The 17,114-nt window shown below is 45.9% G+C and overlaps 1 protein-coding gene across 13 annotated transcripts in view; it reads right to left on the bottom strand.

The window, feature by feature from the left end:
- Positions 1-17,114, bottom strand: part of CHD9 (chromodomain helicase DNA binding protein 9) — a 204,044-nt gene that overhangs the window by 82,138 nt on the left and 104,792 nt on the right. For all 13 annotated transcript variants that reach the window (XM_030581909.1, XM_030581904.1, XM_030581914.1 and 10 more), the window contains 7 exons: positions 6,070-6,138; positions 5,904-5,959; positions 5,353-5,470; positions 4,426-4,512; positions 3,719-3,856; positions 1,781-1,902; positions 273-516 (listed from right to left, as the gene is read on the bottom strand). In XM_030581909.1, coding sequence (XP_030437769.1) covers positions 273-516; positions 1,781-1,902; positions 3,719-3,856; positions 4,426-4,512; positions 5,353-5,470; positions 5,904-5,959; positions 6,070-6,138 — 834 coding nt within the window. The remainder of the gene's footprint in view (positions 1-272; positions 517-1,780; positions 1,903-3,718; positions 3,857-4,425; positions 4,513-5,352; positions 5,471-5,903; positions 5,960-6,069; positions 6,139-17,114) is intronic.

A 17,114-nucleotide genomic window follows, 5' to 3' on the forward strand; every position in this document is an offset into this window, starting at 1 on the left:
GAAGTTAGTGATGGGTTACACCATGCACAGTCATGTGCAAAATTGGAGGGGTTCAATGATCTAGAGGAATTGGAACAATACCAATTTCACCACATACATTAAACTCACCTATTAGCACACACTAAAGATTGGTAAATAGTAATTAAAAATATATACTCTTATGTAAAATGGCTTTTACTAAGACACATGCCACTGATCTTTACAGTGTGCTTTTCCTAGTTATCTGAACTGGGTTACAGATGAGCTAGTGTACAAACACATCACTACAGTACCTGCGAGTCCCTGAAGTACATCTCATACTGCTGTATCATCTGCCTGCTAACCATGCTCCCATGATATACCACGACATTAAGATCAGTCCATGTGCGAAATTCTCTTTCCCAATTGGTTATAGTGGAAAGTGGAGCTATGATCAGGAAAGGCCCTCGTATACCAGTCAGGAGGATTTCATAGAGGAATGTAATTGACTGGATGGTTTTGCCAAGACCCATTTCATCTGCTAAAATGCAGTTTCGTCTGAAATTACAAAATGTATTTATTAGGCTAGAGGGAACCATAAATGTTGCTCTTTTACTCAAAAGGACAATATCTGAAAACAATTAAAGTGAATAAAAATATAAGTGTAAAACAGATAATCAAAATGGAGACAGTGCAGAATAGGCTCAACGGTATCCCTCCAAATGTAATAAAAGCATGAAACTGGGTACTCACCCAGAGGTCCAACTGTACCTTTTGATGTAAAAGCCCAAGAGGCGGTTAGGGAGGAGGAAAACTCCACAAGATTCCTCTTGCAAAGTTTTCTCCAATTCTCTCTCTCATGGCAGTGTCAGCCTAACCACCGTCCTCCCAGTAGGAATAGGGAATTGGGGTACAAACCACAGATTCCCTGGATCTACTGGCGGTGAGGTCCTGTGATTCTACATCAGCTCCTGGCTCTGTGCATATTTTGTGGAGGACCCAGCACATGTGGGAGGGGTGAGTGCCATGCTTGGAAGATCCCATCTGCACCCAGATATTGGACCTATAATATCCCCATCTCCAAATTCTGGCCACTACAACTAAGACAACAGGTTTAAGCCCCCCGTGCTAGTTTATTAATATGTATAACATCCCTATGTCTAAACTCCTGGAATGCTATAAATATATGCATTTCCTTATGTTCGTTCTTCAACCTGTTTGTCCTTATGTGTGCTTTATTTTTTTTGAGGCGCAGAAGCCAGCAGTATAGAGATCCCCACATGTTCCTTCCACGGCTCCCTTCTGGTCCACTCTGTGCTATAAATGTTCAAAATCCTGCTGGTGACTTATTTCTGAATCAGTCTTGGCTTGCCCCCAACCTCCTCCCCCTTCTAATGGTTTTTACTTCCCCTTTCTCTGGTACTCCAATAAGCAAGGGTCTAACCCTTTTGTCTTCCCTGTATAAATGATGCACTAGTGACCTGTGCACTTCACTGTCTTCCAGGATCCAGCTTTCAGTAAAGTGCAGTGTCTGGGGTTTAGTTAAGAGAAAGAAATATTAATAGAACTTTCTGTTTGATTTTTAGTTAAAATAAAATCTCTTAAGACTTGCAAAAGGATGCACATATCTAGGCTGACAACCTGTATACCAAATTTCAATCAAAAGCCCCTTAAGTATTTTTCCTAGGTTTAACTTTTCCGTTTAAATACAGAAAAGTCAATGCAAAATGAAACGAAGGCACTATTTCTTCACTATAATATTGCAATCCATTTTACCTATAACACATGTTGAAATTTACATCAAAATGTTTAGTGCCCCTACCTATTGTACCAGTTGAAAAGGAGCCAGTTGAGTCCTTCCAGTTGGTATTCCCTGAGCTGGTTGCCATTTTTATATTCTCTGGACTGTTCTATCTTCTTCCAGGAATTAGGAGGAGGTCGGTCCTTAAAGGAAAAACAAAAATATTTTAACTAAGCATAAATATTTTCCTGTTTCCAAAACATTGCTGTATTCAGTTTTCCTTAGAGAGTGACTTGAAGGATTCTGAGTTTGCTTGTTTTCCTGTGGTTGTGAAGTCTGTTATTGTTACTCTCTGCTGATTAAATTAATTCATGAATGTGAATTTACATTTATTTATTACACATATGCCTAGAGATCATAAGAAATGCTTTATTAATAATTTGAAAAGCATATAAATTAAAATCAAATGTACATGACTTTTTAGAAATAAATGCTAATGGTAAAAAGATTGCTTTGAATGTTATAGGAAGGAAAAAAGATACAGTCTTGGCAGACTGAAAAGGCATACTAAATGTTTGTTCAGCTGCCACTTCCATAAGTTTGCTCTGTCTCCCCACCCTACCTCCCAAAAGAATTAGGTAACAGATACATAAAACACTTCTGGAAAATGGTGACATTTTAAACAAGTACCAGAAGAACTGTGCCAGATACTAGCAAAAGAGGCTAAGATGGCCTTCAGAAATAAAATGCAAAGCCTGCACATTAAGCAACAAAAAAACCTGATTGTACAAAAAGTAATGCGTCTTCCCACCCGCCGATTATTTATTTTGCCATAAAATACCACCAGAGTTTTACTATATGTGCTTTTTACGGTACATTGTGACAATGACATATCTGGCTTCTCTTTCAACAAAAGTAATTTATTTGTTGTACATAATTTTCTATTAAGTTTTTCATTTGTTCAATTATCATCAAGAGCAGAAAAATAAGTCAGGAAATAGCTATGGAGTATATTGTGACAGTTATGCTTGCATATCTGCTCTGGCGTGGAAATGCAAGATCTAATTATCTCTCTGTTCATTTTAGTAGTGGATTTCTCTACAAAAGTATTTAATCTATTCACCTTTGTATGTTCTACAATGGTAATTTACTTTGTATTACTCATTTCTTATTTTAAAACTTCACAGAAACTTATCAGAATACTTCTGTAATTTCTTCTGACTAATAAAGTTAAGTATTTTACTAACAGTTATATATGCAGGCAGTAAATGAGAATAGGAACATTTACAGTAGAACCTCAGAGTTACAAATACCAGAGTTATGAACTGACCAGTTAACCACACACCTCATTTAGAACCAGATGTATGCTATCAAGCAGCAGCAAGACCCCACCACCCCAAAAAAGCAGCAAATACAGAACAGTCCTGTTCAACAAACTAAAAAAATAAAAGGAAAGCAGCATTCTTCTGCGTAGTAAAGTTTCAAAGTTGTATTACGTCAATGTTCAGTTGTAAACTTTTGAAAGAATACCCATAATGTTTGTTCAGAGTTAAGGACATTTCAAAGTTATGAACAACCTCCATTCCTGAGGTGTTTTTAACTCTGAGGATCTACTGTATCCATAATTAACTGAGAATACTTCTCTGGGTAATAAGGTTCACAGACCTATTACAGTAGGTCTTCACCTATCTGCAGCTTTGGAAGCAGAAAAAGAAATGTCTGTCACTGGCAGGAAGTGGATGGACCAGTCCTTGATGACTCACCCAGTTTTAGTTCTGCCTCCTTAAGTGCAGGCAGACAGTTCTAGACTCTTCCTGATGCCGAATATACCACATCTGTGACCATAACATATAAAAGAGAGAGCTGTGCTGCAAAGAGTTTACTGCATAAACTCGTTAAAGTATTTTCAGTACATCTTACAGATTTTCAGTGAAACTTGTACTATATTTCAATACAAACAGTCGAAGCTTCAAAGCTGGAAGGGAAAAATCCTATTTGACAAATTAGGTAAATTTTTACCAATCTCCTTGAGTCAGGCCTGGAAGCTTGCAGTTGTTCAAATTCTTCTATTTTTGCCTGGTCTACATCTTCTTTTAACTCCCAGGTGCTATCTTCGTATGGCAATGAACACCATTTTACTAGGTAGTAAATAACAGGCTGCAGGAAAAGAAATCCTTAATATTAGCAATTTGTGTACTATAGACTTGTTGCAGAAATTATTGGGTGATTTTTATGTCTTGAGTTTTGAGGTCAGAATAGATGGTGATAATGTCTTCTCTGGCCTTAAAAAAAAAAAAATCTATGAATATGTGACTCTTACAGCTCAATGTAATGTCTTCCATTCCCTTTACACACTTCTCTGTTTATGTCATCTCATGCTTCTATTTTGACTAAGTTTTTAGGACATTAATTTTGTCTTTTATTCTTCTCTAAATACCTAGTACACCTAGGCTTCTATTATTATTTTTATTAATACTACAAAAATGAAAAGGCACTGAATTCTGTAGAGTTCCTATTTTCCTCAGAGGGCTCAAAATATATATTGAACAGAAGGAGTGACAAGCTTATACACACACACAAATATTTCAGCCAAAACCACTGACGAAACTCACATCATTAAGATTTTATTCTGCACTCCACTAAAATAAAAACAGGTGATACAACCACAAAACACAGAGAATTTGTGTTCTTGGCTTACTTCAAGTTACGTTTGGTCAAATATTTACCTCACCAGTGTCCTTATCTTCACAAAAGGAGACTTCTAGCACCCGGTCCACTTCAACATAGTCAGGATTAAAAGGTTCTTCTTCCATCTGCAATTCAAGAGTAATATAAATAGTGATCTGGGGTTATGTGGAGAGGAGACCAGTGCTGCTGTGATTTAATACACCAGCTTTTACCTCTTTAGGTATAAATATGAGTAAGCAGTCTCAATCTAATGCCCGTGAGCTTTCGTCCACATTATCCACCTGAAAACCACTGCTCTGTTGTGATACCTACAGAAAAACCTGACAATGGTTGGACTGCTGGTCTGCAGAGAGCACAGCCTATCATGCTGACCAATTTTGTCTCTTTCCTTGTTCTCCCTCAGTCTGTCTATATCCATCTGTTGTCTCTTATCTTATACTTAGATTGTAAGCCCTTTGGGGTAGTAACTGTCTTTTTGTTCTGTGTCTGTAGAGATCCTAGCCAGGACCATGGAGTTCTGGTCCATGACTAGACTCCCAGGCCCTACAATAACTGAAACAACAATAAAAACAACATCACCCAACAATTAGAGAGACAACTGATGCCACAAAGAGACCTAGCTCAAGAACAGAAGTGTTATAATTTAGGACTGAAGTACACTGACATAACTGTCAGGAAGTTTGCACTATACAGTCCTATCCATAATCTGCCTGTCAGTCATCAATAGTATCACTCTCTCATGATCACAAAGTTACGCAATTAATCCTGACTTTAAAAGACACAAGTACTTAAGTAACTACAGATGACATTCTTTTGCATCAAATAAATTTAAAAAGAGACAAAAATCCAAGACCCTCTCTTCATTTACCATTAAAATTCAATCACGTAATTCAAAATAAATGCAAAGAAGGAATTTGCAAACCTTTTGGCAAGCAAAAGTCTAATTTACTGTGTATTTTTCTTACATCTGCAAAAAAGTGGCCTCTCTGTGCTTGCCTCAGCTTGAACCGTTTAATTTTCTGCTGGATTCTTTTATCCTTCAAAAGCTGCTGTTCTGTGGCCCATTCACAGTGAAGATAGGAGCTAAAATTATAAAACATTAAGTTAATATATTATTACAAGAAAAGTTTTTATACTTATTTTATCCTACTGTTCCCACAATATGCAATCATTGAAAGAGGATAGAAGAACCTTTCCGCAAAATTCATAGCTTCAAGTACATTATTAGATGGTAAAAATATAAAACTGCAAACTTTGACTTTTTGCAATTTCACAAAAGCAAAAATTAGCGAAGCCTAGGTTTATCCAGATGCGATAAATTGATCCCCGAACGCGCTTGCTGTCAACTCTGGAACTCCACCAGGAGTTGAGGGAAAGTGGCAAAATCTGGCCCTAAATGTTTTTTAAAATGTTTCTAACTGATGCAACCTATAATACATAAATGGGATAATATCTAACTAGAAGACTTCTTTTGCTTTTTAAATAGCCAACTTGCACAAACAACTATAATACTTACTAGTTCTTGTATTTTACAAAAAATTCTTCTTCTTCCATTGTCATTCCAGCAGATATCTAAGAAAGTAAATTCAAGATTTTTCAGACTCATGGACATTTAAAGCACATCTTAGAATAAATAATTCCCTCATGCACACACCACCCTCATTTTAGTCACAATTACTCACTTCTTTCTTCACTATCCTGGAGGATAAAATTTTATCTACAATTGCTGCATCTTCTTCACTTGGGTTCTCCTAATGTGGAAAAATAATTAAATGATTACGTCAGTACTAGGCAATCTCTTTAGAGATGTGGAAGGCTGAAAAAGCCTGGGGAACACAGTGGTATGTTAAAAGGCCAGCAGGGCCGGCTTTAGGAAGTGCGGGGCCCAATTCGAACACTTTCGGCGGGGCCCTGGCAGGGATGACTTAAAAAGAAAAAAAAATGTAAAAAAAAGCCTTCCATTTCTTCCATGTATTATTTACTTTCCATAACTATATAAATAATAAAATTGTATATTATGTACATTGCATCATATATGCTGTTGATTGGTTATTAATGACTGCCGTTTCACATGTGTGGGTCCCCGCCACTCCCTGGGGGCGTGCACATGTGTGGGTTCCCACTGCTTCCTGCCCCCCTCATTGAAGCAGGTGTGCAGGTTACTGGCCTGGGAACTGCAGGGCAGCAGTGGACATAGGGCTGGTTCGAGGTAGGGCAGGGGCTGACTGGAGGTAGGGTCTGGCTGCAGGCAGGGCAAGGGGTGCGGGGCTGGCTGGAGACAGGGGAGTGTGGGGCGGGCTGGCTTCAGGCAGGGCCACAGGGGGGTGCAGCAGGGGCTGGTAGGGCTGGAGACAAGAGTATGGGACTGCCTGGCTTCATGCAGGGGGGTGCAGCAGGGGTTGGCTGGAGACAGGGCAGGGCGGGCAGTGCAGGGCTGGTGCGAGCAGGGGTGTGTGGCAGGGGTTGGCTGGAGACAGGGCAGGGGGTTTGATAGGGCCTGGCTGTGGGCAGGTGCTGCAGAGCTGGCTGCAGAGAGCGGGGGGCGGGGATGGTGGGGGCAGGGCAGGGGGTGCAGCAGAGGCAGCTGGAGCCCTGGCCCTTTAAAAAGCCCCCAAGCTCCCTGCTATCCCAGGGCTCTGGGGGCTATTTAAAGGGCCCGGGACTCCCCTGCTTCTACCCAGCCCCGGACCTTTTAAATAGCCATGGGAGCCCTGGGGAATGCATGGGGGTGGCGGGGCTCTGGCAGCTATTTAAAGGACCAGGGTGGCAGAGGCAGCTGGAGCCCTGGCCCTTTAAATAGCCCCCAGAGCCCCCTGCAACCCCAGGGCTCCCACAGCTATTTAAAGGGCCCGGAGCTCCAGCCGGGGCCGCAGGGCTTGTCGCGCTCCGGCCGGAGAACCAGCTAGGAGAGCGGGACCGCGGGGCTTGTCGCGCTCCGCCCGGAGCTCCAGCCAGGAGAGCGGGGCCGCGGGGGCCTGTGGCGCTCCGCCCAGAGCTCCAGCTGAGAGAGTGGGGCTGTGGGGCAGCTGCGCTCCCGCCGGCACTTTGATCAGGGGAGCAGGGCCATGGAAGACCCCGGAGCAGACCACAGCCAGGGTAAGTAAAAAAATTTAAAAGGCGCCTAAAGCGCGGGGCCTGATTCCCAGGAATCGGGCGAATCAGCCTAAAGCAGGCCCTGAAGGCCAGTATGTACTGCAAAAACAGTTTCTTTTTCTCTTTTCTTTAATGTACATAAACTTTCTGTTTCCTTTCAGCCAGTGACAAAAATCTTTCAATAAATCTTTCCCTTGACTGGTTATTAACTTGTCACTTTGTTTATTTAAAAAAAAATCCAGATGAACACAAAATGAGTGTTTTTAAAAAATGAATTCTAAAGTAATCCTTGTACCTTTTACTTTGGTGAGGTAAATTCAATCCATTTTCTGTACCATGTATTACCAGAGCATAAGAACATAAGAATGGCCATACTGGGTCAGACCAAAGGTCCATCCAGCCCAGTATCCCGTCTACCGACAGTGGCCAATGCCAGGTGCCCATGAGGGAGTGAACCTAACAGGTAACGATCAAGTGATCTCTCTTCTGCCATCCATCTCCACCCTTTGACAAACAGAGGCTAGGGACACCATTTGTTACCCATCCTGGCTAATAGCCATTAATGGACTTAACCACCATGAATTTATCTAGTTCTCTTTTAAACCCTGTTATAGTCCCAGCCTTCACAACCTCCTCAGGCAAGGAGTTCCAGAGGTTGACTGTGCGCTCTGTGAAGAACTTCCTTTTATTTGTTTTAAACCTGCTGCCCATTAATTTCATTTGGTGGCCCCTAGCTCTTATATTATAGGAACAAGTAAATAACTTTTCCTTATTCACTTTCTCCACATCACTCATGATTTTATATCCTTCTATCATATCCCCCCTTCGTCTCCTCTTTTCCAAGCTGAAAAGTCCTAACTTGTTTAATCTCTCCTCATATGGGACCCTCTCCAAACCCTTAATCATTTTAGTTGTCCTTCTCTGAACATTTTCTAATGCCAGTATATATTTTTTGAGATGAGGAGACCACATCTGTACGCAGTATTCAAGATGAAGGCGCACCATGGATTTATGTAAGGGCAATAAAATATTCTCCATCTTATTCTCTATCCCTTTTTGATTCTTAACATCCTGTTTGCTTTTTTTGACTGCCGCTGCACACTGCGTGGACATCTTCAGAGAACCATCCACGATGACTCCAAGATCTCTTTCCTGATTTATTGTAGCTAAATTAGCCCCCATCATATTGTATTTATAGTTGGGGTTATTTTTTTCAATGTGCATTACTTTATATTTATCCACATTAAATTTCATTTGCCATTTTGTTGCCTAATCACTTTGTTTTGTGAGATCTTTTTGAAGCTCTTCAGTCTGCTTTGGTCTTAACTATCTTGAGTAGTTTAGTATCATCTGCAAACTTTGCCACCTCACCGTTTACCCCTTTCTCCAGATCATTTCTGAATAAGTTGAATGGGATTGGTCCTAGGACTGACCTTCAGGGAACACCACCAGTTACCCCTCTCCGTTCTGAAAATTTACTATTTATTCCTACCCTTTGTTCCCTGTCTTTTAACCAGTTCTCAATCCATGAAAGAATCTTCCCTCTTATCCCATGATAACTTATGTAAGAGCCTTCGGTGAGGGACCTTGTCAAAGGCTATCTGGAAATCTAAGTACACTATGTCCACTGGATCCCCCTTGTACACGTTTGTTGACTCCTTCAAAGAACTCTAGTAGATTAGTAAGACATGATTTCCCTTTACAGAAACCATGTTGACTTTTGCCCAACAAGTTATGTTCTTCTATATGTCTGACAATTTTATTCTTTACTATTGTTTCAACTAATTTGCCCGGTACTGACATTAGACTTACCGGACTGTAATTGCCGGGATCACCTCTAGACCTCTTTTAAATATTGGTGTTACATAAGCTATCTTCCAGTCACTTGATACAGAGGTTGATTTCAAGTATAGGTTACAAACCATAGTTCATAGTTCTGCAATTTCACATTTGAGTTCTTTCAGAACTCTTGGGTGAATGCCATGTGGTCCTGATGACTTGTTACTGTTAAGTTTATCAATTAATTACAAAACCTTCGCTAGTGACACTTCAATCTGTGACAATTCTTCAGATTTGTCACCTACAAAGGATGGCTCAGGTTTGGGAATTTCCCTAACATCCTCAGCCGTGAAGACTGAAGCAAAGAATTCGTTTAGTTTCTCCGCAATGACTTTATCGTCTTTAAGTGCTCCTTTTGTATCTCAATCGTCCAGGGGCCCCACTGGTTTTTAGCAGGCTTCCTGCTTCTGATGTTTTTAAAAAACATTTTGTTATTACCTTTTGAGTTTTTGGCTAGCTGTTCTTCAAACTCCTATTTGGCATTTCTCATTACATTTTTACATTAATTAGCATTTTGTTGATCCATCATACTATTTTTTCGTTCAGTTAAACTATAAAATAGTTACAAATGCCTATTTCTGTGAAGTTCAAAAACAGTCACCAAAGCCCCTCTGGGTTCTATATATTCATGAAAATGCTAGATTGAATACAGAACCTTTTAATAAACTTCCTTTCTACACAGTATGTAAGATGTCACAATTTTTAATAGGTACTTATCTTTAACTGTAACTTAATTATGATGGCTAATATTTTTGTCAAAGAAGGAAAAGTGTTAATTGGCCATTTAGCTGATAGCATTCATGAAAGTGTAGCAAGATGCCAAGTGTATTTTAATAATAACCATAATTTAATCTCTAATTGTTTTGCTTTAAGGTTAAAATGGTTTGGTTTATAATATTATTTTATTATAGGTGAGATGTGGCATTATTCAGCACAATGTATCTTATAAAGCAATTTTTTCAAAAACATTTCAATACGTGTTTGTTGGGTTACTACTTATTCTCATAAAAAGGTCATCTGGAAGCAACAATGTTTGAGTATTAGAGACCACATAAGCATATGTTGACATCTCATGGAAAGTTAAAAATCATGGTACTACAGAATGCAGAATTGTCTCTAGAATGTTTGTCTTTTCTTCCTAAGCTTTTTTAGAATCTGAGAATGAAATTAGGAGATGAGGTCTTTTCTACTGTTTACTTTTTAAAATCATCGCCCTCTCTTTGAGTCATCAAAATTATTATTTCAACATCAAACTGATATCACCAGGGATCCTAGTTTTCCATTCTATAAAAAAACCAAATTTGCCTATAAAAAAGCCCATAAAAATCCATGTTTTTCCATGACTAAAATGAAAAGTTGAACTTGAATTTCCCTAGCCACAATTCATACAGGTATCAGTTGAACATAATGTGTTATTGATATATGTAATTTTTTAAGCAAGTCTGAAGCCTACCAGTGCCATCTATCATTATAATAAAATAAAATTAACAGAATTGTGATTTGTATTTCTTACATATACCAAATACTTCTGTGTCTCCATTCTGTATTTTCAGCTAACATGGCTTGGGCTGTCTGCCTGGCAGCAGGGCTCGGACACTGTCTGGAGCTCAAGCCCAAGCCTGCAGTCCCAGGCTCAGGCTGACAGCCCTGGTTCGGTTAATATGGCAGCAGGATAACGGAGGTTCAGATAAAACAAGGTTCTACTGTATATGTTTTTATTTTTTCACAAAATGTAAAAACTAAAGATTTACTGTAAAAATGCAAATTCCATATTTTCCATGGCAAACAGATTTCTACGATCCCAGTATATCACACAGAGGATGTTTTCTGACACAGCAGGCACATATTTTTCATTAACAAACATCTTGTCTTAAGGTGTCAAGTTTTCCATCCACAATTTGCCAACTGAGGCTCCCCAGACATCAATCTTTACAAAAAACAAACACAAAACAAAACAAAAGTCTCTCAATTTAAGAAAAGATAAAATTAATTACAAATATATAGGGAATATCCCATAACAAAAAATACATACATTGATAATGCCTGCTACATACTTGTATCCTAAGTGAACACGTATAACCTCTCATTTGATATACTTTTTATTTTTAAATTTCAAAAGAAAATATTTTAGAAATTGAACAGCCCATTAACAGGCAGTGTTCACACTGTCAAAAAACTCTGAATTTACTTTGATAGTTCAATATCACCATACATTAACAAGAATTAAACTTATGTCAATAAATGGCAGGATTATGCTGCAAATTGCTATCATCCTGCACCTCCACAGTTCCACCTGCAGTCCCACCCACAAATTCATTTCTGTCAGGACTGCTTCTAATACAGTAACTCCTCGCTTAACGCTGTAGTTATGTTCCTGAAAAATGCGACTTTAAGCAAAATATTGTTAAGCAAATCCAATTTCCCCATAAGAATTAATGTAAATACGAAGGGTTAGGTTCCAAGGAATTTGTGTACACACACACACACACACACACACACACACACACACACACACACACACACACACACACAGAGTTTTAACCAAGCACAGCAAAAGACGGTTACTCACCTTTGTAACTGTTGTTCTTCGAGATGTGTTGCTCACATCCATTCCAGTTAGGTGTGCGCGCCGCGCGTGCACGTTCGTCGGAAACTTTTTTACCCTAGCAACTCCAGTGGGCCGGCAGGTCGCCCCCTAGAGTGGCGCCGCCATGGCGCTCTATATATACCCCTGCCGGCCCGCCCGCTCCTCAGTTCCTTCTTGCCGGCTACTCCGACAGTGGGGAAGGAGGGCGGGTGTGGAATGGATGTGAGCAACACATCTCGAAAAACAACAGTTACAAAGGTGAGTAACCGTCTTTTCTTCTTCGAGTGATTGCTCACATCCATTCCAGTTAGGTGACTCCCAAGCCATACCTAGGCGGTGGGGTCGGAGTGAGAAGTCGCGGCCCGGAGCACCGCAGTTCCGAAGGCCGCATCCTCCCTCGACTGCTGGACCAGGGCGTAGTGGGAAGCAAAAGTGTGGACCGATGACCAGGTCGCTGCCCGACAGATTTCCTGGATGGGCACACGGGCTAGGAAAGCCAGCGATGACGCCTGCGCCCTGGTAGAATGCGCAGTCACACGGCCCGCAGGGACATGGGCCAAGTCATAACAAGTCCTGATACAGGACGTAACCCAAGAGGATATCCTCTGGGAGGAGATAGGAAGACCTTTCATACGATCTGCTACCGCCACGAAAAGCTGGGGGGATTTTCGGAAGGGCTTAGTCCTGTCTATGTAGAACGCGAGAGCCCTACGGACATCCAGCGAGTGGAGCTGCTGCTCCCTGCCTGAGGAGTGAGGTTTTGGGAAAAAAACCGGAAGGAAAATCTCTTGGTTGACATGGAAGGCTGAGACCACCTTGGGCAGAAAAGCAGGGTGTGGTCTCAGCTGCACCTTGTCCTTGTGGAAGACCGTATATGGGGGGTCTACCACAAGAGCTCGGAGCTCCGACACCCGTCTAGCTGAGGTGACAGCCACTAGAAAGGCAGTTTTCCAAGAGAGGTAGAGCAGGGAGCAAGTAGCTAACGGCTCAAAGGGGGGCCCCATGAGTCGGGACAACACCAGGTTAAGATCCCAGGTGGGAGCAGGGGGACGGACGTTAGGGAATAAACGTTCCAGCCCTTTAAGGAATCTCGACACCGTCGGGTGAGAAAAAACGGAGCGACCGTCCGCACCCGGGTGAAAGGTGGAGATAGCAGCTAGGTGGACTCGCAACGACGATAAGGCCAGACCTTGCCCTTTGAGGGACAAAACGTAGTCTAATATTTCGGAAACCGAAACTTCCATAGGGCGGAGATTTCTCTCTACGCACCAACAGGAGAAGCGCTTCCATTTCGCTGAATACGTGGCTCTTGTGGACGGTTTCCTGCTACTCAAGAGCACCTCTCTCACAGGCGTGGAGCATCGCAGCTCTGGGCCAGTCAGCCACGCAGGAGCCACGCCGCTAGGTGCAGCGACTGCAGGTCTGGGTGACAAAGGGTCCCGTGGTCCTGGGTAATCAGGTCCGGATGAAGGGGCAGGGGAACTGGGTCGGCTATGGCCAAGTCCAGCAGCATGGTGTACCAGTGCTGCCTGGGCCACGCCGGGGCTACCATGATCACGAGCGCCTTGTCCCTGCGCACCTTCAGGAGGACCTTGTGGACCAGAGGGAACGGGGGAAATGCATAGTACAGGTGGGTCGACCACCGGATGAGGAAGGCGTCCCCTATCGACCCCGGTTCCCTGCCCTGAAAGGAGCAGAATGCTGGGCACTTCCTGTTCCCCCTGGACGCAAAGAGGTCCACCCGGGGATAACCCCACCTCCGGAAAATGGAGAGAGCGACATCCAGGCGAAGGGACCACTCGTGCGACAGGAAGGATCTGCTCAGTCGATCTGCCAGAGTGTTCCGTACTCCAGGGAGGAAGGAAGCCCTGAGGTGAACGGAGTGGGCTACGCAAAAGTCCCAGAGACGTATCGCCTCGTGGCACAGGGAGGAGGACCTGGTGCCGCCCTGCTTGTTGATATAGTACATCGTCGTCGTGTTGTCCGTAAACACGGCGACACAACGACCCTGAAGCTGATGACAAAACGCTTGACAAGCAAGGCGGACCGCTCTCAACTCCCGTATGTTGATGTGGAGCCCCACCTCCTCCTGGGACCACAGGCCCTGTGTCCGCAGGGTCCCCAGGTGGGCCCCCCAGCCCAGATCTGAGGCATCCGTTGTCAGGGATACCGATGGCTGAGAGGGGTGAAAGGGAAGACCCGCACATAACACGGACTGGTCCAACCACCAGCCGAGAGAGTCCAAGACCTTCTGGGGGATTGTGACTAACATGTCTAAAGGTTGCCTTTGCGGCCTGTAACGGCTGATAAGCCACAGCTGGAGAGGCCTCATGTGGAGCCGAGCGTAGCCGGTCACAAAAGTGCACGCTGCCATGTGGCCTAACAGGGTTAGACATGTCCTTACTGACGTCAACGGGGCTGACCGCAAACGCTGAACGATCGCCGCCATGGTCTGGAACCGTTGCAGAGGCAGCGAGGCCCTGCCCATCGTGGCGTCCAAGACCGCCCCGATAAATTCCACCTTTTGCGTGGGCCTCAGAGTGGATTTGTCTGTGTTTATCAGGAGGCCCAGACTTGCAAATACGGCGGTGATCAGGCGGACATGGCTGCTGACCTGCTGCTCCGACGTGCCCCGAATCAACCAGTCGTCCAGATAAGGGAACACGTGGACACGGTTGCGTCGAAGATGCGCCACTACAACTGCCATGCATTTTGTAAACACCCTTGGGGCCGTGGACAGGCCGAAAGGGAGGACTGCAAACTGATAATGAAGAGCCCCCACAACGAAGCGGAGAAAGCGTCTGTGGCGCGGCCAAATGGCAATATGAAAATACGCGTCCTGCATGTCGAGGGCGGCGTACCAGTCTCCCGGATCCAGGGATGGAATAATGGTCCCCAGGGATACCATGCGGAACTTCAACTTCACGAGGTATTTGTTGAGTTCTCGCAGGTCGAGGATAGGCCTGAGGCCCCCCTTGGCCTTGGGGATCAGAAAGTAGCGGGAATAAAACCCCTTGCCTTTCTCGTTTTCCGGAACCGCCTCTATGGCTCCTTTGCTGAGGAGCGTCTGCACCTCCTGTCGAAGGAATTGCTCGTGAGAGGGGTCCCTGAAGAGGGACGAGGAAGGAGGGCGGGAAGGAGGAAACGAAACAAACTGCAGGCGGTATCCCGTCCGCACCAGGTTTAAGACCCAGCGGTCCGATGTTATTTGGGACCACGCCGGGAGGAAAAACGAAAGGCGGTTTGAAAACGGGGGGAAAGGATCCATAGGGGAAACTGCTACAGCGCCCTCGGGCGCACCTTCAAAATGAAGGCTTAGGACCAGGCGGGGGTTTCGAGGAGCCTTGGTTCTGCCCCCCTTGGTTCCCAGACTGCCTGCGCCTGCCGTTCCTGCCGCGGCGCCTGTAAGGGTCCTGCCGCTGGCGGAACTGGGAAAACGGCCTACGGTACGGCTGCTGCTGTGGCCTAAAGGGTCTACGCTGCGTCATGGGGGTGTGCATCCCGAGGGACCGCGCAATGACCCGGTTGTCCTTCAGACTCTTGAGTCTGGGGTCTGTCTTTTCCGAAAACAGGCCCTGGCCTTCGAAAGGAAGGTCCTGTATCGTGTGCTGGAGCTCTGGCGGAAGGCCGGAAACCTGCAGCCAGGAGATGCGACGCATCGTAACTCCCGACGCGAGGGTACGGGCAGCCGAGTCCGCAGCGTCCAAGGATGCTTGTAAGGCCGTGCGCGCGACCTTTTTGCCCTCGTCCAGGATGGCCGTAAACTCCTGGCGAGCATCCTGTGGCAGCAGCTCTTTAAATTTGTCCACTGCCACCCAGGAGTTAAAAGCGTACCTGCTCAGCAGGGCCTGCTGATTAGAGACCCTGAGCTGCAGGGCCCCAGCCGAATATACCTTACGGCCAAGGAGGTCCATCCGCCTGGCCTCTCTGGATTTGGGGGCCGGAGCCTCCTGGCCGTGACGCTCCCTATCGTTCACCGACTGCACCACCAGTGAACCGGGAGTCGGGTGAACGTGCAAGTATTCATACCCCTTGGAAGGGGCCATGTACTTTCTCTCGACTCCTTTCGCTGTCGGAGGGATGGAGGCCGGGGACTGCCAGATAGTATTGGCATTGGCCTGAATGGTCCGTACAAAGGGCAGGGCGACCCTGGTGGGAGCATCCGAAGAGAGGATGGTAACAATCGGGTCCTCTATCTCCGAGACCTCCTCTGCCTGCAGACTCAGGTTTTGGGCCACCCGCCTGAGGAGGTCCTGGTGCGCCCTGAGATCCAGCGGGGGGGGACTGTTGGAGGAGGTACCCGCCACCGCCTCATCCGGGGAGGAGGATGAGGAGACCCCAGGCACGATAGTGTCCAACTGAGGGTCTTCCTCAGCCCTCGCCTCTACCTCCGGAGCCACAGCGGAGTCCTGCTGTTTGGACCCTTCCTCCGCCTCCGGGGAGGGAGGGGGGCGAGACAAGGAGGCTTCAGGGGCCCTACGCTCCGCATTCGCCGGTGTGGGAGGGAGCTGCTGGGGGCCCTGGGCCTGATGGTATGCCCAGGGTGTCCAGAATCCCCACTGTGGTGGGCCTTGGTCTTCCAGCGGCGGATCCCCGAAGAGCGCCGCCTGCCGGTCGGTGCCGAGCGCATACGCACTGTCCGCCTGCGAAGATACGGACGGCTGTCTCGAGGGCCACGGCGGGGCCGACCCCGGATGGTACGGGCCGGCGCGGGTCGGCACGGAGGATCGTCTCGGTGCCGGGGACCGGTGCCGGGAGTCGTATCGGTGCCGGGATCGGGACCGGGACCGGGATCTGTCACGGTGCCGGGATCCTGATCGGTACCGGGTGTCGCTTCGGTAGCGGGACCTGCCACCGGCTCGGTGCCGGGAGGTCGACCGGGACCTACCACCGGCTCGGCGCCGGGAGGTCGACCGAGACCGGGACCGGGACCTGCCACCATCTCGGTGCCGGGAGGTCGACCGGGACCTACCACCGGCTCGGCGCCGGGAGGTCGACCGAGACCGGGACCTGCCACCAGCTCGGTGCCGGGAGGTCGACCGGTGCGGCGAGTAGCGATGGGACCTGCTCCTGGAGTCGCGGTGCCGGTGACGCCGACTGGAGCTTGACCGCGACCGTCCGGAGGTCGACCGTTGCCGCGAGTGCGACCGGTGCCGCTGAGGGGAGCGGTGCCGGGACTGCGAGCGGCGTCGGGATCTGGAGCGCCCA

This window comes from Gopherus evgoodei, chromosome 12 (assembly GCF_007399415.2).
Source record: "Gopherus evgoodei ecotype Sinaloan lineage chromosome 12, rGopEvg1_v1.p, whole genome shotgun sequence".
Taxonomy (NCBI): Eukaryota; Metazoa; Chordata; order Testudines; family Testudinidae; genus Gopherus; species Gopherus evgoodei.